The 21,821-nt window shown below is 45.0% G+C and overlaps 1 protein-coding gene across 1 annotated transcript in view; it reads right to left on the bottom strand.

Annotated features, from left to right (window-relative positions):
* Positions 1–21,821, bottom strand: part of sorl1 (sortilin-related receptor, L(DLR class) A repeats containing) — a 79,863-nt gene that overhangs the window by 9,896 nt on the left and 48,146 nt on the right. Inside the window, exons 14-42 of the mRNA XM_072692140.1 lie at positions 20,801–20,987; positions 19,540–19,668; positions 18,880–18,965; positions 15,539–15,711; positions 15,318–15,449; positions 15,130–15,221; positions 14,307–14,553; positions 13,362–13,500; positions 13,094–13,267; positions 12,884–12,997; positions 12,607–12,729; positions 10,742–10,861; positions 10,479–10,604; positions 8,759–8,869; positions 8,536–8,667; positions 8,290–8,421; positions 8,061–8,195; positions 7,132–7,284; positions 6,842–7,012; positions 6,328–6,456; positions 5,999–6,125; positions 4,693–4,862; positions 4,474–4,586; positions 2,448–2,552; positions 2,280–2,346; positions 2,094–2,170; positions 1,904–1,991; positions 1,157–1,341; positions 61–177 (exon numbers count right to left, since the gene is read on the bottom strand). Coding sequence (XP_072548241.1) covers positions 61–177; positions 1,157–1,341; positions 1,904–1,991; positions 2,094–2,170; positions 2,280–2,346; positions 2,448–2,552; positions 4,474–4,586; positions 4,693–4,862; positions 5,999–6,125; positions 6,328–6,456; positions 6,842–7,012; positions 7,132–7,284; positions 8,061–8,195; positions 8,290–8,421; positions 8,536–8,667; positions 8,759–8,869; positions 10,479–10,604; positions 10,742–10,861; positions 12,607–12,729; positions 12,884–12,997; positions 13,094–13,267; positions 13,362–13,500; positions 14,307–14,553; positions 15,130–15,221; positions 15,318–15,449; positions 15,539–15,711; positions 18,880–18,965; positions 19,540–19,668; positions 20,801–20,987 — 3,854 coding nt within the window. The remainder of the gene's footprint in view (positions 1–60; positions 178–1,156; positions 1,342–1,903; positions 1,992–2,093; positions 2,171–2,279; positions 2,347–2,447; positions 2,553–4,473; positions 4,587–4,692; positions 4,863–5,998; positions 6,126–6,327; positions 6,457–6,841; positions 7,013–7,131; positions 7,285–8,060; positions 8,196–8,289; positions 8,422–8,535; positions 8,668–8,758; positions 8,870–10,478; positions 10,605–10,741; positions 10,862–12,606; positions 12,730–12,883; positions 12,998–13,093; positions 13,268–13,361; positions 13,501–14,306; positions 14,554–15,129; positions 15,222–15,317; positions 15,450–15,538; positions 15,712–18,879; positions 18,966–19,539; positions 19,669–20,800; positions 20,988–21,821) is intronic.

Here is a 21,821-nt window from a genome sequence, read left to right as displayed (position 1 = left end):
CCTGCAAAGGCAGTGTTCTGACTCACTTCTAGGTTAGGTGTGAGGAAGGTGGTCTCATACGAGGAAGAGGTACTGCTCATCATTCTCCACAGTGACGATCAGGCTGCCGCTGCTGTTCACGCTGTGTGGCCGGCGGTAAAGGTCCAGGAAGGAGGTGGCATAGAACACACCATACATCTGCGTTCAAACACAAAACATGACGCTTTACTGTTGACGCTTTGTTTACTTCGTGACACGCGTGTGGTGATTCCAGCCTGCATTACATTACCCTGCTTTAAAAGGTTCTTTGAGGGATGCCACAGAAGATCCACTTTTGGTTTCCTAAAGAACCATGCTTGTTCTTGTAAAATACTTGTGGAGCTTCTGGTACAGCCACCTTCATCTGACTAAAGGCTGGCTTTTCTTTACTAGTTTTGGACAGAGTGAAGAAAAATGACCGAAACTTAAGATGCAGGTTCTACATTGCCCTCTGGTGGAATATCATGTTCAGGGATCTCAGGTTCTTAGGTATGAGAATATATAATGCCACAGATTTTGCATTTTAAAAACCTAGCTTATTTTTTTATGAATTATATGTGCTTGTAATTTTTTTCCCTTTTTCTTCTCAATTTGGTGATGCCAAATAAGCCACCCATTCATCGTATGGCATCGCTGGACAGCCGACACGCTTGGAGGAAAGCGCCAGGTCCCCAGCTCCGCCGCACCAACATCTCTTAAGAGTGATGAGGAGAGAAAGCGTCCTCTACCCACCCTCTGTCCACCAGCACAGCTGACTCCCGCCACTAATGGCAAAGCAGCATGGCACAGGATTCAGCTGGAGCACCTAGTTTTAGCCTTTCATGACTGTTTAATTAATAAAGCATTCTGACTCCTCCCTGAACCAAAAGTAGCTTGGAATCCCCAACAAGTCTGACTGAAAGTTGAGATTTTTTCCTTTTCCTATAAAGTTGCCATATTGGAGATAAGACAACGTTTTTGACAGACAGCAGCGATAAACTGATACATTAAAAAGGCAGATTAACTTACAGCCCCACACATCCAAGCTACCGCTTAAATGTACCCCATTACTGCATTCGCGAGCCCAAAGACAGCTATTTTTATTATCCATGATCTTGGTTTGGTTATGGAATGGCACCGAGTTTGTGGGGTAGGGTACCTGTGCCTGAGGCCCAGTCCAGCTGCAGTCCACAGCAGTCTGATTAAGAGCGCGGGCCTTCAACAAGGGCTGAGCTGGTTGACTGCCTGTAGTCTGCAGACGGGACAGGGCAGTGGGGCTGTCTCCGTCAGCGGTGTGGGCCCACACAGCCACCTCATATAATGTCCCAGCTGTGAGATTGGTGGCTACCAGAAAGATGAAGATGACAAAAAATAACACCATAAACATACACATACAAGTCAAAGGTTTGTCCAAACCTGCACATTTAACAAAGTGTATTGAAGAGAGACTGAGGGATTACGGGTACTAAAATCAGCAGTGACAGATTATTGAAGAACAGTTTGGCCAAAAAAATCTAATTAACACGACTGATCACTGACCCAGATGCTGTCAATCTGCTAAAACATAATTAGTATTTACAGATAGTGCTTCTTTAGTTTAGAATGAGAGATGCTAGGCTAACATTGCTAAGAAACACTGGGCTTGGACTGTCACCAATCTTAGGTCTCTGCAAGTACACAACAAAATCTTAATGTAAGTAAAATGACATGGACAGGCTGTATTCACACATTTAAGCTGAACTGGAATGGTTATTTAAAATTGCCGCCCCATTGTTCAGCTATGCGGAGAAGATGTTTGTGGACGTTTTTATTCAAGTAATTGCTTTAATCTATAGATGTGTTCTGCTGTTCTACACCAAAAAAAATGACTCCAAAAGAATGAAGGCACCAAAGAATGTGAACATACCCTTCAAAGTGTCTGACACAGTATAGTTCCTGCTTTCTTTCACATGCTTCTCGAAGACCCAGGTGAGGACCGCCACATAGTACTTAACCTGATAAACAGAATAGTGGGCTTAAAATCATCACAGAGGCTAAACAGATGCAGCTCTGACACACACACACACACACACACACTATTGACTTGGTTTACTTACTTTATATTCAGAGCTGATGGACATGACCAGTGAGTCTTCCATGATGTTGATGATCTTTGTAGCAGGAGGTGCCAGAGCTGAAAGCGAGAGGGGAGTGAGTACAGCCAAATCGTGATGCTTTGAAGTACCTACAAGCAGCCAGCAGAGGGAACCACAGGCACCTGCTGACCAGTTACAGCTGCATACCTCTCTGAGGGACGATGGACTTGATCTCGGTCCAGTTCCCTACTCCTCTACTGGTCACTGCAGCCACCTGAGAGAAAGAGAAGATCAGGTGCAGGTGAACAGGTGAGTCACTGCTGTAGAAGGGACTGAAGATGTTGGAGACTGAGGCTAAGGGGATGTGGAGCTCACCCTGAACTTGTAGAGGGAGCTGGGCTGAAGGCTCTTCACTGCCGTACTGGTGCTGGTGCTTCTCTGAGAAAACCACTCAGAACTGCCCTTTTCACTGTACTCCACCTGGTCAACACACACGGTAAACAGTGACCACAGGGCCTATGGGTGTTTCTACCTGATCTCACAAAGATGCCGTCTCGGCACATTTGAAAAATACACGTCAGTGGGTTGATGACAAGCATGCAGAGACGGGGCTTAGTGAGCAGCCAAGCAGCTTTTCTGTTTCAGACATCGCCGCAGCGGCCTCTACGTATTTCATCATCAACTAAAGCGCAGTTATAGACGCAGTAGAACCACTTGGGGGCGCTATAGCCGGGAAAAACAGCAAAAGTACTGTTAAAAATGATCAGAATAAAATGGCTTTTGTTGGACCAATCACTTAGACAGCTGAACTGACACTGAACTGGGTCACAAACAATAAAAGTAATATACTTCTTTTACTAAACTTTTTTTTTTTTATCTTTACAAAGGCTTTACAACTACAAGCCAAACCATACAAAATAACAGGGATTAATCACACATTTCCTGTATGTTCAAATTAACTTGTCTCCAAACTATATTTTATTTTTTCATTTTTATTTAGCAGTACATTTTTTTTTTTGCTCAACCACCTAGCAGGCCAGCCTAGAAGAGGCAATTTTGCTAACTAAATGGCTGAGTAACTGACTGTCGGACCTTGCTGAATTGCACGTATGCAAGGACCATTTGGGCTAAGGTTGGGTCTCCTTGCTTGAAATGTTATTGTAAAGGAAGGGGTGCAAAGAGGTACTGTGGTATTAATGTGTATGTCAAAGTCCGTAGCAACTGCATGTCGACTCAGCATCACCAACATGGCTGTCAGCCAACCCCAGCAGCGATACTGTGCTGTTACTATGCAGGTCGTCTGTCTCTCCCAGCATTGCTACTGCGGCATTAGCATTACTATCGCATTGCTGCCATCCTCACCCAGCATCGGTACTGTGGCGTTAGACACAAACCACATTAACCAGGTCCTGGGAATGTGTCCTCAGAATGTGTTTATTCCTTTCACTAACTGAATAACAAATCAATGCAAATCTTGTAAACATTGATGAAAGAATCATGTGAAATCCACAGGGTGAACACACAGCTTGTGTGTTCAGTCCAGTGTTCATCACCAACATCCAGTGACTGCAACAGTAGCTTGATAATCCCAACAATGACTGCATTTATCCCATATATTATACCTGCAGCCAACAGCTCCAAATCCTCAGCTTTGCTGTTGCTTTTGTTGGCTCACTAAATTATCCATCATTTAGCCACAAGCACTGTCCAGCATAGTCTGCTGAAGACATTAAAGGAACTTGTAGTATGCAGTAATTGTAATTCAAAATTTCACCTTTCAAAATTAAGTTGTTGGTACACGGACTATAAGAAGGAGAATGGCATCTGGACTACTGCTACTGCACTCTGTAACTTAAAGGAGTGATGGAGCTGCACAGTACGTCTCTGTGTAAGGAGATATTTGTGTAAAGTCCTGTAAAATTACTCTGGCCTGTCAGCCTGAATGCTTCTATTACTTCTGCATCCTTAACTTTTACAGTGGTCTATGAGGGAGGGCTCTACATTACACTCCATACCTGTAGGGGGAGCCCAGTAGCCCAAAACTACCAATTCTCATATAATGCTGCTTTAAAAGTCAGTAGCTGAAAGGAAGGGCTGCAATTGTAGCAGCCAGGCTTCATTCTGGAAGAATGCATGCCTTGGAGGGTCAAACAAACAAAAAATGACTGAATATTAATGTAATTATTACATAATTCATTGATTTAGTAATTACTGCAATTTATTAAACAATTCTAATATAAATAAATTATTTGATATACTTAAATAATTAATACAGCCGTTACCATAGATATATCACCACCATACCACCACTATAGATACATATTTTTACACACATCATAGGGCCACAGCATTGATTTAGTGACCGCAGTCAGGGCTGCAGATGCCAAAGCACTCAACTCACAATGTACTCTCTAATGAGGCCGTGGGCATTATCCGGGGGACTCCAGGAGCATAGCACAGTCCCGTCCTCTGCTTTATCACAACTCAGCTGCAGCCCCTGAGGAGGATCTGGCACTGCAGAACGCACACACATATAAAAATGGCAGTGAGAACTCACACTCTTTTTTTTCTGGTGCAGTTATGCAGTGTGTCCATGTGATGTGGCAGGTGTGTGACTCACAGCCCTCAGGAGTGCGGAGTGTCAGCACCTCGTTGGTCTTGTGCTGCCTGCTGAGACACTGCGTCACCACTTTCATCTGGTAGGTGGTGTCGGGCCTCAGAACGGTCAGCGTGTAGCTGCTCTTGTTGCTGTGCGTGTCCATGGTGGTCCACTGCTGAGCCCCCACCAGCCTGAGAGCAAAACGCAGCATTGGTAACTGATACAGCTGATTCAATACATTACAATACAATGTCAAATGCAGGAGGTGCAGTAGGTAATAACAGCTGAGGTCACATATCATCAGTAAAGTCTAGCACAACAGATTACAAAGTACCCCATTCGGGTCCCTTTATTTGTGCAGACCATCAATGGATGGTGTAGCATACAAACTGCAGAAGGAAACTGGTGGAAATCTGTGAATCTACTGGTTTACAGTAAGAGAAAATATATCTCCCTAAAGGATGAGAGTTAAAGGGTAACGACACCCTATGGTTTCGGAAAATCCCAACCCAAAGAGCTGAGGACTAGGTAAGCACCGGTGTGAGTACAGAGCGGGGCAGCAAATCCAGCGACTGAAGCGATGAAAAGCCAGTGCTACACTCGCTGGAGGGTGTAAGTGGTTGATATGGTGTTGCTAGGTGGTTGCTAGATGATTGCTATCGTGTTGCTAGATGGCTGATATGGTGTTACTAGGACGTTGCTACGGAGTTGACAAGTGGTTGCTTGGTGACAGCTGTCATGTTACTAGATGGTTGCTATAGGCTTGCTAGTATGTTCTAAAGGTATCCCAAGTGATTACTATGCTCTTGCTAAATGGTTTTAGGGTGCTGCTGGGCAGTTGCTCTAGTATCCAAAGGTGTTTCTAGGCAGTATCTAGTTGGCTTATCTGGTGTTGCTAGGGTGCTGCAAGAGTCTCGGGAGGTTGCTAAGAGGTTGCTATGGGGTCAAAAGCTTAGGTGTTGCTTAGGTATCCCAAATCATTGCTATGGTGTTAGAGGTAGTTGATGGCATGTTTCCAAATGGTTACTATGGTACCCCATGCTTGGATGGGTGTTACACGTGTATTTGTATCATCATGACATAAAAAAGACCTGAATTTTTCCTACCTAATAAATGAAAAAAAAAAAAGTAAATAATCTGTTGCTAAGCAGAAACCGTACAACTGTCAGTTCGGTTTCCACTTTATATATGAATACAACTATGGATACTGACGCAACAAAAATGGCTAAAATCCCACACTTACTTCCAACCTGATGCTTTACTAGGAACACTGTGTATTTTATTTTTTTTAAATGTGAGCATGAGGTATGTGGTGAAAGGAGCTTACCTGTAGTAGATGATGAAGGAGCAGGTGGAAGGTGGCATGTTTTTGGGCCGAGACCAGGTGAGTGTGACAGCGCCAGAGAAGTCAGCGCTCCACTGCAGGTTCTGGACTTTATAGACCAGTGAGTCAGCTGCGGAGGAGAAATCCAGCGTAGGATTAACACACGCAGGAACAGCAGGAAGGACTCCAAGACAGAGAGTACAGAGTGAGGTTGGCTTTTCTGGTCCGGGGTGTGGGTGTGTGTTTGACGGGTGTGTGGGGGTGTGTGGGTGTGTGGTTGACAGGATGGGTTTGGTGTGGGAGAGACACGACAGAGGCGCAGAGGCTCTCACCGGTGCAGTTATCTTCGTCGCTGTGGTCCGAACAGTCCAAGAAGCCGTCACATCTCTCGCTGTCCATCACGCACGCCTCCCCGTCAGCACACAGAGTGCCGTTCACACATGTTAGAGGTCCATGGGTGGCTGCAGAGAAGAGAAACTTTTCTGTGTACACACTTTTTGTAAAATTCGCATGGCAAGAACAACAAACTCAACAGATCACAGCTGGCTTAAGTGTTGACATGGCAACAACTGAGCTGATAGACTGGCTGTGTCTTAGCAACTAGAACCTTTTGACAAAAGACTAAAGGAGTACTCTGTGTCATTTGTGGTGCTACATCTCCTAAAGCAGCTGAGAACTGGGTTAAGGACATCCCTTAATGAATCACTGTGTTACAGCCCACATGCAGTCATGGTCAGAAGTTTACATACACTTATCGTGGACATGACTGTCATGTTAATATCGAGCATGCTTCAATTCAGTGTGTCCAGTGTGTGTGTGTGTGTGTGTGCATGCACAGACACTTACGACAACTGGCCTCATCCGAGCCGTCTTGGCAGTGGCGGCGTCCGTCGCATCGCTGCCAGTCTGGAATGCATGTTGGGGGCTTTCGGCAACGGAACTGTCCCCTGGTGCAGCGGCCTGGCGGCTCAGGTGCAACCGTGGACAGGGGAGAGCGAGTCACAGAGCTGTTGGAGGCTAACAGACACACAGACACACACATTCTCTGGGTGATAGATAGGTACAGATGATGAGGTATAAGGAGGAGACAATGTGTTGGCAGTGGTGTGCAAGTGTGTATATGGGCTCAGTTGTACCTGTGGGACAGCCCACTTCGTCACTGCCATCGGGGCAGTCTGCATAGCCGTCACACACCCAGTTATTCACTATGCAAGCTCCAGAGCCGCAGGGGAAGCGGTTGGGAGCACAGGAGACGGGGCCAGGAGATGACGTATGGGGTGAGATTCCATCTGGAAACGCACAGATTTGGATTTTTGTTGAAAATCAAAAATTAAAAGGGATCATGGAATGCATTTATAGCATAGCATAGATTTGCTTATTAGCACTGAATTTTTTTCTGGACTTATGGGCAAGTTTTACTGAATGGTGCTGCTATCCTCTCAGTACGGTATGTGGTTAGCTAGCTACAGAGATGGCTGGCTACAATTAGCTTTTAGCCTAGCATCATATCCGCTTGCTTTCCAGGCTTTTGCTTCGATTCCCCTTTTGTGGACACCGCTACAGGAAAAGCTGTGGTCACAAGGCCTAGTTCAAGTAGCAACCCATATTTCTATAATAGCAGAGCCTGGTGGTGATGAGCCTTGGCTGCTCTCCAGCATTAGTAAGGCACATCCTGAGGAAAGACTAACTAACAGGATCAACAACACCATATTGTCCCAAAGGGAGTGTTGCGTGGAGCTGTGTGCGTTTCACAGCTTTAGATGTGAAAAGGCATTAGTTTATGTAAATTTTAGGGGTGTGAACACAAAGAGTCAAGACTGTTAAGTAACAGTTTTGGTGTTTTGGAATTGGCCTAGTCTCTGTTGATGATGTTTTCTATTCTAGGACACCTTTAAAGTTCCACACTGTCTAAAAAAGGCTCTCACTATCATAAAAACTCAAAACAGTGGAGAAAGCCATCAATGATGCATTATAAATTGAGGGACTGGCTCTGATGCAGATCTTTCAGAATGCACTGGGACCTCCCCAGCACAAGCTAAAGCAGGCCGTGCCGTGAGGCTAGTACCTGAGCACTGAGCTTCATCAGACCAGTCTCCACAGTCGTTCTCCCCATCACATTTCCACCAGGTGGGCACACAGCGGCCATTCTTGCACGCAAACTGGAAGTATCTCCAGCAGCCTGGCTCCTCTGTGGGCGAAACTAGGAGACAGCACAGAGCACACAGTCAAAACACACACACACACGCACGCACACACAGCTAGTAACAGAGATTGATTAAGATTAAAGGACTCACCACAGTTGGCCTCATCCGAGTAGTCACCACAGTCGTCCATGCCATCACATTTCCAGTCCAGGCTCACACACACGCCGTTGGCGCACTGGAAGTTGTAGGCATCGCACTTCTTCTCAAACTCAGGATGGGTGGCTGGTGGAGGACAGTGAAGAGAGCTGTGGTCAAGTGTGAAACACTGTGTCCTGTTTGTTACTGCCAATAGGACACGCAGAGAAATTAGACTAAAAGCCGGAAAAGCAGACTCACAGCATCCTGCGTAAGTGGCGTCCTCATCCGAACCATCAGCGCAGTGCTTTGTGCCGTCGCACACCAGCGACTGGAAGAGGCACTGAGCTCGGTTCTTACACACAAACTCCATGTAGCGCGTGCACAGTGGATCTGCACCAACACACATTCAGAGTTTACGTCTTACACCCAGCACGACATAACTCACAACCTTGCCGTCTGCATTCACACTTCAGACACTTACCGCAGTGTTGCTCGTCGGTGCCCCCTGGGCAGTCCTCCAGACCGTTGCAGTGGGCGCTGGCCGGCAGACAGGTGCCGTTGGAACACAGGAAGCCGTTACAATGTTCACCCTCTGGAGGTGTAAAATAACAGCCTGAATCTAAAGTAGCTTATTGTTTGGCAACTACTGCACTAAGCAGGGCTTGTAGGCTTCAGCCCATATGGTTTATGCTTCAACCCATAAGATCTAAGCATCAGCCCATGCTCTCCACGCTTCGGGCCATAAGAGCCACGTTTCGGCCCATACATGCCATGCATTCGCCCATAAAATCTACGCATCAGCCCATACGCTACACGCTTCAGTCCATAAGCAGCATGTATACGCCCATAAAATCTATGTGTCAGCTCATAAGAGGCATGTATTCGCCCATACGCTCCACGCTTCAGCCCATTCGCTCCACGCTTCAGCCATATACGCTCCACGCTTCAGCCCATAAGCGGCATATATTCGCCCATACGCTCCACGCTTCAGCCCATAAGCGGCATATATTCGCCCATTCGCTCCACGCTTCAGCCCATACGCTTCAGCCCATAAGCAGCATGTATTCGCCCATACGCTCCACGCTTCAGCCCATACGCTTCAGCCCATACGCTTCAGCCCATACGCTTCAGCCCATAAGCAGCATGTATTCGCCCATATGCTCCACGCTTCAGCCCATACGCTTCAGCCCATAAGCGGTATGTATTCGCTCATACACTCCACACTTCAGCCCATAATTGGCATGTATTCGCCCATACGCTCCACGCTTCAGCCCCTAAGTGGCATGTATTCGCCCATACGCTCCACGCTTCAGCCCATAAGCTCCACGCTTCAGCCCATACGCTCCACGCTTCAGCCCATACGCTCCACGCTTCAGCCCATAAGCGGCATGTATTCGCCCATATGCTCCACGCTTCAGCCCATAAGCGGCATGTATTCGCCCATACGCTCCACGCTTAAAATAAATACATAAATAATAAAGGTGCACATATTTGTCACTGTACAGTGTACACTGTACAGCAAAATGTGTCCTCCGCATCTAACCCATCTGGTAGTGAACACACACTCACACACACACGTGTGTTAGGGGCAGTGAGTACACACACACCCAGAGCGGTGGGCAGCCAACTCCAGCGCCCGGGGAGCAGAGAGGGTAAAGGGCCTTGCTCAAGGGCCCAACAGTGGCAGCTTGCCGAGCCCGGGAATCGATATCCCGGCGCTCTAACCGCTGAGCCACCACTGCCCCATAAGCGTCATGTATTTGCTCATACACTCCATGCTTAAGCCCATAAGCGGCATGTATTCGCCCATAAAATCTATGTATCAGCCCATACGCTCCAGCCCATACGTTCCATGCTTCAGCCCACAAGCGGCATGTATACACCTAAAAAATCTACATATCCGCCCATACACTCCATGCTTCAGCCCTTAAAATCTACGCATCAGCTCATACGTTTTGCTGTACACTTGTTTTCAAACACAGATTAGCTACTAGAGTGACCCTCAGCATCATGTTACATCCATGATTCCACAAAAGCAGGAGTTTCTTCTTTCACTAATTTGTAACTGTATATTCTTGCTTCTTTCACCTGATATGACGCTCTACACAGAAAAGCTACCACAGGCTGTGTCTGCTATACAAAACAGGTTAATGGTCTGTGTGTTCTGTGTGCCACTGACTGTGAAGTGCCATGCCACTGACCGCAATGACTGGGTTCCTCATCAGAGCCGTCCTGACAGTCGTCATCACCGTCACAGACCCAGCGCTGTGGAATGCAGTGGCCAGTGTGACACTGGAAACTGCTACTCTCGCATGTGTGGTGGCCCACTGATGGACAGAAAGAGAGAAGGAGGGAAGTTAGGATGGTAGAATAACTGTTGGGTAAAGTTTATCGTCATTCCATAAGAACCAATAGCTGGGAAGTGTATCCATTAGAAATACAGTAGGTGCACCCGTGTTCTCACCAGTGCAGTTGGCCTCGTCTGACCAGTCCCTGCAGTCGTTATCACCATCGCAGCGCCAGGCGTCACGGATACACACACCTCTTGCACACGTGAACTCTCCTGGTCCACACTGGTGAGACTCTGCAAAGAAGCAGATCCAGAGAAGTCAGAAATATGCAACAAAATAATATCCAGTGATCTGCAAACTAGACAGCTAAGGACCAGAGAAACTTAGCTTAGCACACTTAGCACACAGATGGTAGGGTCAGAATCTGGTGACAACAGCATGAATCCATGGACCCAACCTGCCTTGTATCAACAGCCTCTGCTGGTAGAGGTGGTGTTATGCTGTGGGAAAGATTTTCTTGGCACACTTTGGGTCCGTTAATACCAATCAATCATTGCTTGATTACCATATCCTACTTGAGTAGTGTTGCTGACCGTGTGCATCCTTTCAGGACCACAACCGAACATCTTCTAATGGCTACCTACAGCATGATGATGCACCATATCGAAAGCAAAATTTGTCTTAGTTCTTCAGTGGCCTTCATGGCCACCGGATCTGAATCTAACAGAGAAGCTTTGGGATGTGGTAGAACAGGAAATCTGCAGCATACACGTGAAAAACAATCTACAATCTGCAGGCAGTGTGTGATGCAGTCATGTCAACACGGACTAGAGTCTCAAAGGAACGTGTCCAACATCTTGTGAAGTTCATGCCATGAAGAACTGAGGCCGTTCTGAGAGCAATAGGAGGCCTTACCCAGTTTTAGTAAAGCGTTCCTAAAAAAAAAAAAAAAAAAACACCTGGCATCCAATAGCAAAAAGCACTCAGCAAGACCATAGCAACCCAGCACCCACTTAAGCAACACTATAGCAATAATCTAAAATCAAAGCAACCACCTAGCAATCCCTTAGCAATGCCACAGCAATGGCCTTGCAACACTATAGCACCCATTTAGCAACCACTTAGCAATACCACAGCAATCATCTAAAATCACAGCAGCAACAATTATAGCATAATCACACCCATCTAGCAACCACTTAAGCAACTCTACAGCATTTATCTAAAATCACAGCAACCACCAAGCAAAACCATAGCAACCACTTAGGGGCATCATAAAACATCCGGAATCCAATAACAATAAGCCAGCAACATAATAGCAACCACCTAGCAATGCCATAGCAACCACCTTGCAACACCAAAGTACCCATCTAGCAACCACTTAAGCCACATTATATATCTAAATCACAGCAACCACCTAGCAACCCCATATCACCCACTTAGCAATGTCATAAAAACACATGGGATCCAACAGCAATAAGCTGGCAACATAATAGCAACCACCTAGCAACCGCTTAACAATGCCAAAGCAACGATCTTGCAACACTATAGCACCCATCTAGCAACCACTTAGCAATGCCATAGCAATCATCTAAAATCACAGCATTCACCTAGCAACACCATAAAAACACCTGGCATCCAATAGCAATAAGCACTTATCAATGCCATAGCAACCACTTTGCAACACTACAGCACCCACCTAGCAACCACCTAAGCAACACTATAGCAATCACCTAAAATCACAGCAACCACCTAGCAATCACTTAGCAATAACATACAAACACTTGGGATCCAACAGAAATAGGCGAGCAACATAATCACACCCGTCTAGCAACCACTTAGCAATGCCATAGCAATCATCTAAAATCACAGCATTCACCTAGCAACAGCATAACAAAAAAAGACAGGAGGCCAAACCCAGTGTATTGCGTTTCTAATTCATGCCATGTTCAGCGATTATGTCTGAAATTATCAGGCAAACACTCAAAACTAACAAGAAAAAGGTGGAGTCAAAAAACTAGAGAAACAAACTCTCTCTTACCGCAGTGGTCCTCATCACTGTTGTCGCCGCAGTCGTCCTCGTGGTCGCACTTGAAGGCCAGCGGGATGCAGGAGCCTGAACGGACGCAACGAAACTGCACAGCAGGGTCACACGAGGTGGTGGCTGCAGGGAAGGAAGGAGAGCGAGGAAGAGAGAAAGTCAGAAGGAAGAAGGAGAAGCTCAGATCAATCATCAGATACAGATACAGGGGAGCAGACAAGTGTATCTAAGCAGTAGGATGGCAGAGCCCGGGGCTTTCGCAGCTGCTGTCACTTACGACACTCCTGCTCGTCACTCATGTCTCCACAGTCGTTGTCGCTGTCGCACTTCCAGATGCTGCTGATGCACTTGCCGTTGGAGCAGCGGTACTGATTCGGCAGGCACGTGTGTTCTGATGAGCAGTGAGCACACCGAGAAATATAGTAAGAATTCGAAACTGGGCAGAAAAATAAACTTCTCCAACTAACACTAATGGCCATGTTCTCACCAGTCTTCACACAGCTGTTGTTACGGAGCTGATACCCAGTGGGACACTGGCACTGAAGCTCTCCTGAGGGCAGCGTGGTGGAGGCCACTCCGTCCGGACACACACAGCTATGTCTGTGGCTAGGCTGCGGCAGGCACAGCAGGGTACACGGCTGGTCTGCACATGCGTTGTGACCTGTGGCACAGACACACACACACTTTCATCTTCAGAACGACTGTTTACTGGGGGTTTATACCACAGTAAATACAAAACCTCTTTGGTGACTCACCTCTGGTTTTGCCCTTGTAGAAGATCTTAAGATCCATCACGCCAGTCAGTCTGCCCACTAGCAGCTCGCTGTTTGGGGAGCCTGATTTAGGGGCCTTGAAGATACCCATTCTGGACCAGTCATCCCAGTACAGGTCGTTCTAAAAAGATAAGACGGTAATGTTGACACATACCACAGTAACCACCATGGAAAACTACAGCACCCTTCTAGCAACCACTTAGCAAATCAATAGCAATAACCTGGAATACAACTGCAACCACTTAGCATTTTTACATAAAAAACACCTGGCATCCCATAGCGATAAGCTAACAACATAATAACAACCACCAAGCAACCACTCAAGCAACACTATAGGGATCATCTAAAATCACAGCATCCACCCAGCAACACCATAAGAATGATCTAGAAACCATTTAGCAACACCACAGCAACCTTTTTGCAACATGGGATACAACAGCAAAAACCAACAATAGCAACCACCTAGATATCCACTTAGCAATATCATGCACCATCCAGTGATCCTACAGGAACCACCTAGCAACACCATATGACAACCTAGCAACAGGCAACACCATAGCAATACCACAGCAACCACCTGTGATACTGTAGCAACACACCTAGCAACCACTGAAGCAACACTAAAGCAATCATATAAAAGCAAGGCAACCACCTAGCAAAAACTGTTTCATGCTAGTGACCATGTAGCAACAGCCTAGCAACTGCCTGGACGTGGAAAGCACTTGCCTTTAATGAAATTATTTTTTATTCATTTAACTACAACGATGATAAAAGGTAGCGGTAGGTGTGCCTTAAAAAAAAATTGGCAAAACATTAGGGGCAAGGTAGGTCTGCTGTAAAGACATCTATAACTTAAAGGGCTGAACAGACGGTACGGTACCAGGAGTACCTTTAACACAGCTATATTTCAGGTGTAGACAAAGCTACCTTGAAGACAGCTATAGCGTAGGGATGAGGCAGGCCCTCCATCAGCACAGTGCGCTGTCCCCCACTGAAGTCAGCTCTCTCGATGCGATCTCCATACGCCTCGGTCCAGTACAGCCAGTGGTCATCAGCTGTGATGCCATTGGGCCAACGTACACCCTCCGACACGATGCGGTTCACGCTGGAGCCGTCCATCCAGCTGCGATACACTCCTGCTGCCTGGTCACCCCAATCCGTCCAAAACATCAGACTAGCGGGGACGACATGAATTGAGTAATTAGGAAACAATACTTCAGACAAACATGGAAATTAACACGGCTAACCGAGGGAAACAAGCAATTAGCATTCTGATCATATTCATGTCATGTTTTATTATGTGCGTAATGACATTCCAGACATTTATTACAAATATAATTATAAGCTCCGTTACAGCTTTAAAAACAACAACAACAACAAAACAACGCTAGGCTAAAATAAGTTAAATTAAGGATAGGCTGTGCAGCTACTATGTGCTGTCTTAATTACGTAAACCAGCCAATAAAAGCAGAGCTTAGCATTGAGGGCACCATGAAAGGAGATTTAAAAATCCAAATGCAAAATAACAGAGTTGTAAATATGCTTGTTAAACTGTGTCACATACATACTTCTTATTTCTCAAAGAACAATTTAAGATGTTCAACAAATGCATTTTAAGAATTTGTTCACCAACATCTAAATATTAATGTACTTGTGCTAAATATCCAGTACAGATCACAGGGTCACTCCCTTCAGTGAGTGGGAATGTTTAGTTTAATTAATAAAATTTAGACTGAGCATAAACCAGTACCTCTCTCCAGGCAATAAGGCCAAAGCTCGAGGATGCTCCAGCACAGAGGAGTTCACCAGAGTGCGCCTCAGGTCCCCATCAGGGTTTGATACCTGAATGTGAGAAAGCCGGCTTGTGATTGGCTTCATTCAACAAAAATCAGACTCAGACTTTGTATGTGACAAACTGCTCTTTCAGGCCAGGTTTACCTCAATCTTCTGAGCACCAGCGTCCACCCAGTACAGCAGTCTGCTGATGGGATCAAAGGTCAGGGCCTCTACGTTCTGCAGGTCTTTCCTAATGATCACTTCCTGCCCAGAACTGCCATTCAAACAAAGCCTCTACAGAGACGCAGATGGAGAAGCCAGTGTCAATGAGTGCGATTTGGAATCGTGTGATTTCCTCGGCTTGGTAGAAGAAGTGCTCATACCTGAATGGTGTCCAATGAAATGTCGGCCCAGTAGAGGCAGTTCTTCTCGTAGTCGAAGTCCAGAGCCACTGCCTCGTGGAGGCCAGAGAGAGGCAGGGGCTGGTCAGCACCCGTGGCGAGATCATACCGGTGGATGGAGTTCCTCACCGCATAGAGGATGAACTCATTACTCTCTGCAGGAGAAGGACACAAAAAAGGGCATTAAGAATGTACACATAAATACATCTACAAGAAAGCAAAATTAAAGGTGCCCTACAACGTCAAACTGCATTTACTTTGGTACAGTTGAATAATGAGAATTTGGCACATGGTACTGACACACCATGAACCTCAAGCTCTGCTGGGTCCTCCTAGGGCATTATCAAAACAGAGCTGAAAGGCTTTGTGATGTTTATGCCCTCAAAATAAACACACACCCGGTCCACTAGTTAAAGCCCTAGCCAAATCTGGTTCAAATGAGCAGTTCAGCAGCACCAGCCTAGACTTAGACTTGCTAGTTATAGGAATATGGGTTGCTATGTCAAACCAGGCCTTGTGACCGTGGCTTTTCCTGTGCCAGTGCCCGCAGATGGGAACCAACAGGGATCCATTAGCCTAGCTTAAGAATGGCTTGTCTACCATCTCTGCCATCTATCGTCTCTTTCCTTATAAACACACTGGACCAAACTGGAGCTTAGCACAAAAGGGAAAGCGCCGGCTTATTATTTTTTAACTACTAAGACTTGAGAAAGTCAAAGTTGGGCAAGCATGTGGGGGCAAAGCTAAAAGTTAACGCTTGCTAACATCACACCGCACTGAGAGGACACAATGAGAGGACAGCATCACTATCCTGCAAGTGATACAGGAATAATTAAACAGTATTTTTGTTACAGTGTTAAAACTACACAATAACACGAGGATTCGGTAAGCTTTCCCCTGTGCCGAGAAAATAGCAGGGTTTACAATAGGCTTGTAAAACTGCATCTGAGCAATTTTTGGCCCCACTCAGTCACATACAGCACTAACTATTACTATTACTGACTATTTAGACATCAATGAACAACATACTCAATAAAAGCATTGTTGGCACATTTACACTAAAACAAAGATCCTAAAGAACCCAAAAACACCAAAAGATTAGAAAACACTTTAGAGAGACATACTGGGTCAAACATCTGCGGTAAAAATCAAGAGCTGGCCTAAACATCTACAAGATAATAAAGAAAAAAAAAAACAAGGACTTATTATTTAATAGTCAGTGCTTCCATTAGTACATTACTCCCAATTAAAATGATCTGATGATTTTCACCCTCGGTCAGCCTGTAATTTCAATCACTTGATTTCAGTTTGATTGTCAATTTAATGTTCCCAGCACGACGACAACGAGCCCACTGGCTTTTTACTTAAATGTTTGGTTGTGGGTTGTATGAGGAAGAGGGCAGTGAGGGTAAGTGCCTTATCTCTCCTCCCCGGGTCAGAGAATACCTGCTGAAAGAACTGTCAGAGTGGCACTCAATCACCTGCCCCCAGCCTCACAGTGTGAGAAAGGGCAGTGTTATCTCAGGGGGGCAGACGAGAAGCAACCTGCAGCGCCAATGCCGTACGAAAGCAGCTCAACATGGGGCCCATACACCATGTGACGGACTGACGTTGCAGGTTTTTGATGCTTATCTGACGAAGATTTGAACGAAAGCTCATTAAATCACTGTGAACTGCAGTCACCCAGCGCCTGGGAGGTGATACTGGAGCGTCCAGCCAAGGACAACTAAGCTAACTAAGCTAAAGTAAGCTTAACAGCTTCTACCTGCAGGCTATCAGGTTGCTGAACAAGCAGTAGTGTATTCTTAAAACACTATCGTCACTATCGTCACAATCATAGACTTACATTACCGCCAGCGACCGGGACACTGACTGCTCACTTTATAGAAGCTGTTCATAGACAAACATGACTGCAACGAATTGTATGCTAGAACTGCAAACTGCACTGCTGCTATTTGGTTCGTAGTCCTCTTCCTTTGCACTAGTTTTTCATGGCTACAGAATCAACATAGATTAACCCTTAGTGCTCAATCTTCACTGACATATTGCGGAAATGACAAATGTGAACTCAAGGTGAAGTAAATGTAAGTAAACAGGAACAAATAAGAATTTGCATTGTGGTCTCAGATTTTCTGTAGCCAGGAAGAGTAATGGGGGACGGGGGCATGTAGTGGCTCATTTAATATACAATTAGTTAATAATGCATTAATTCAATTATATGAAATAATTAATTTAATATAAAAGAAAGAAAAAGATACTCAAACTGGCTGTTTTGAACAGGGCTGTTCAGACAGGGTAAGAAGGGTTCTGTAGAGCATGTCACAGATGTTTTTCACATCACACACACCCCAGGGATCTTGTGTTAACTTGTGGACAAGAAATATAATAGGTCATTTGATGATCCTTCTTTACCACTTCTCACATCACTGCTTCAATAAACAAGGATTTCTTATGACGACAATCACGTTTGTGAATTTGTGAACGTGCTCTTTGGAGCCTTGCTACAGAATTACTTTTGGCTCCTTCACAAACCTTTCAATGAATATAATGGTAAAGAAAAGAACCTGCCCATGACACAAAGGTTTCATATAAACGAACGACTCTTCCTAGAACCTTCAATTGTTAAAAATGTTCTTCACACTCCCTCACCTTATTTATAAAAATGTGTCTCTAAACAACAATCCACAGAAACCTTTCTTGTGGGAAACCTATAATGCTCCTTTTATGGCATCAATTCAAAACCTTGACCCTGGCCTACAAAGCCAAAAACGGACCAGCCCCTCCATACTTGATGACAATGGTCAAAAGCCGATTCACACAAAGAGCCCTTCCAGCTTCAAGTACGGCTCTGCTTGACCCGCCATCCCTTAAAATCAACTGAAGACAAGCGTCCAGGCTTTTTTCTGTCCTGCACCAAAGTGGTGGTACGAACTTCCCCTGGGTGTCCGAACAGCAGAGTCGCTCACTGTCTTCAAACGCAGACTGAAGACCCTCCTCTTCTGAGAGTTCTTGGGCGAATAGTAGAGTACTATGGTCACCTTATTGACTTGTGTTTAGTAGTGTCTAAACTTGGAGGTATCTTTAAATTCCTAGCTTATTTAAACTAGCTGAGGTTATTCTCGGGTAAACAGCAAAGCACTTTTGTAAGTGGCTCTGGATAAGAGCATCATGCCTTAAATGTAAATGCAAATGCAAATGCAAATGCATCGCTAAACAGAACCCATCTGGCCCCTTTATTAAATAATGAGATCTGTTTTGTGAACACTTAGCAGGCACACAGAGAACCCTGGTCAGTGAAACAGAGCCAACGTAGGGATTCTGACCTCCAACAGGACATGGCAGCATCTCTCCGTCCAGCCTGGCTTCCACATCTCCACCACTGCAGCTGTCCCCAGGCACCTTCCTGTACCTGTGGTCACAGAAAACACAACTGCAGTTCCAGAAAATGGATTCTTTAAGAATGTGCTTGGTGATTATGAGCAATTATGAACTCCTCAAGCTTTTTCCCCACATTTTGACACTAGGGGATGCTATTGTTCAAGAACAATATCTTGGCTGCTCTGAAATGACATCATATCTTTCTCACTATTGCAAAGATGTTACAAGTCCAAAATGTAGCTCTATTATATGAAAAACAACCTTCAACCCTCACCATGTAAGAGCCGCCATGCACAAGGCACTTCCTGTAAATATCAGCACTAGTCTTATTTGATTTTAGCCACGAATAGATACAGGTCTACAGATATAAACACTTCCATCTGTTCAATCTTTAAATCCCAGACTAAAAACAGGCGCTAGAAATTTCTCCCCTCTAGCCACTGCAGGTAATCAGCAGTGAGTGATGCAGCACCGCACTGTGCTGGCAGATCTAATAACCCCAGCTGCTGATGGACTACTGATGCTCGGCTTACTGCCTGAAGCCGTAAAGACATTACCAATGCTGAGACCGTGGAACCATTATGGCCTTGCTAATGTTCTCTCACCCTTTGCTGCGGCGGTAGGTCGTGCCCACCGGGCAGGGCACAGGAGGGGCATACAGGTTGCCCAAAAACTCTGGGTCGGGCACACACACTTGCAGAGACAGGTCCTCGCTCAGCTTGAAGCCGTAATCGCTGAAAAATAAAGCAAGAGAATATGAGCACTGCATTAAAAAAAAGAAAGAAATTGAAACTTCCAAGTCAAGAAAGCACCATTTATTTCTTTATTTTATTTCCAGGAGATGTTTCTCAGATCAGATAAACGACAGTCATTGAGAGCATAACTCCACACTTATTACAATACACCACAATTGCTCTCTTTGCATATTTCATCTTAGAAAGCCAGGGAAAGTCATTCTACGGCACAAGACATTGCTAAATTGATAACCCTAGATAACCACAGAGCCACCATACAAGCCACCATTTTTCTCAGAGATGACTCAATGCACACACGTCTGCTATTCTCAGGACAATAGACTGACAGGTCAGATCTCATCAGAATTGAATGTGGTTGAGATAACTGAATGATTGATGGCGAGAAGCAGAAAATGCTCCTTCTAGGCTCTTAGACTGAACGTTGGAGGTGAATTCCCCTACATCTCCCTGTAGACGATCGCTGTAATAAAGGTAAAGTATGGACACTCTAAGCACTGAATCATCTGATATTTAAATAATCAGATATCTGATTTAGATATTGAGGCTTCTGTGCAATGTTTGGTTTTGCCTTTTTCCCCATCCTGAAACTGAAAAACAAGAGTTTGGGTAGAAATGAAATAAATAAAAGATGCTCTCTGACTATTGCACAGTACTGTAGATTAGCTGGGGTTGGTAGTTGTGTGACATGATGATTCTGGGATTGGAAAATACAGGCCAACTGCAGGTACATCTGCCGGGACTGTAAGTAGCATTAGGTCTGTAGTTTTCAGATTAGGACCTGTAATTGTAAATTTCAAGAGTAGTCCTCCTTTAAATATCCTCTAGCTGCAAGTATATGTTGCCATTGAGGCTGTTTTCAATTTAGAGAAGTGTTTCCCAGCCCTGGTTCTCAAGTACCCTGGCAATTACCATTCTGGTGTTTTCTCCGTACTCAACACACCTGACTCATCAGCTAATTAACCAGCCCTTCAGCTTAATATGGGTGTGTTACAGCAGGGGGGGGTTATGGGGCAGGGCTTCTTCGGGACTGGGAAACCCTGTCAGGACCAGTATTTAACGTTGGTCTGAGAGAAGAGAGATAGAGGTTAATAGAGGAGATTTCCACTCTCACCACTCATAGTCCTGCCGAGTGCAGGAGCAGTTGGACAGACTGACGGGCCGGTCGAAGTCCTCGCCATTGAAGCAGGTGGCATGGGGCGTGCGACGCTTGTAGACCAGCTCACGGCCTAGCAGACAGCCGTTCCCACGCTCATCAGACGGGGACCAGTGTTTGTAGTCACCATCAGAGCATGGCACGCCTGGACATATTGAACAAACACACAAACACACACACACACACACACACACACACACACACACACACACACACACACACACACACACACAGCGCTTAAATCTTCACTCCTTCTCATGAACACACACCATGGCCTGTATTGACACAGAACAAGTCACAGCATGCCCGGTGAAAGCAACGAAATAAAAATAACTAAGAGGAGTGTGAAGGCACAGGTAATGTGACAGGATAATGTAAACCACTGTTCTGCTCGGAAATCAAAGAATAAGTAGGAAGCTGTAAACAAACACGAAAGAAAGAAAATGAAGAAAGATGAATGAACAGAGCAAATGACAGGAAGCTGTAATGAAAAATGAAAAAGCAATAATAATTAGATCTAAAGTGCTAATCAAATCTCAGGGCTAAACTAAATGAGTTTTTAAGTTTTACACAAATATCTTGAAAAAAATGAAACCTTAATTACTATTTCTACATAATCAAGTTTTATATGATTTATTAAAATACATTCCGGATCTTCTCTATCACAGGGATTGGCGCCCTCGATAATTAGATAGTAGAGATGATTAGACAGTACTGACAGAGCTGCAGACTAAAAGTACTGACTAAACAGCAGATAAAAAGTACTGACTAAACAGTACATTAAAAGCACTGACTAAACAGTATATTAAAAGTACTGACTAAACTGCAGATAAAAAGTAATGACTAAACTGCAGATTAAAAGTACTGACTAAACAGCAGATAAAAAGCACTGACTAAAAAGTATATTAAAAGCACTGACTAAAAAGTATATTAAAAGCACTGACTAAGTATATTAAAAGCACTGACTAAACAGCAGATA

Source organism: Salminus brasiliensis, chromosome 11 (assembly GCF_030463535.1).
Source record: "Salminus brasiliensis chromosome 11, fSalBra1.hap2, whole genome shotgun sequence".
Classification (NCBI taxonomy): domain Eukaryota; kingdom Metazoa; phylum Chordata; class Actinopteri; order Characiformes; family Bryconidae; genus Salminus; species Salminus brasiliensis.
This window is presented reverse-complemented; position numbering and strand designations above follow the sequence as displayed.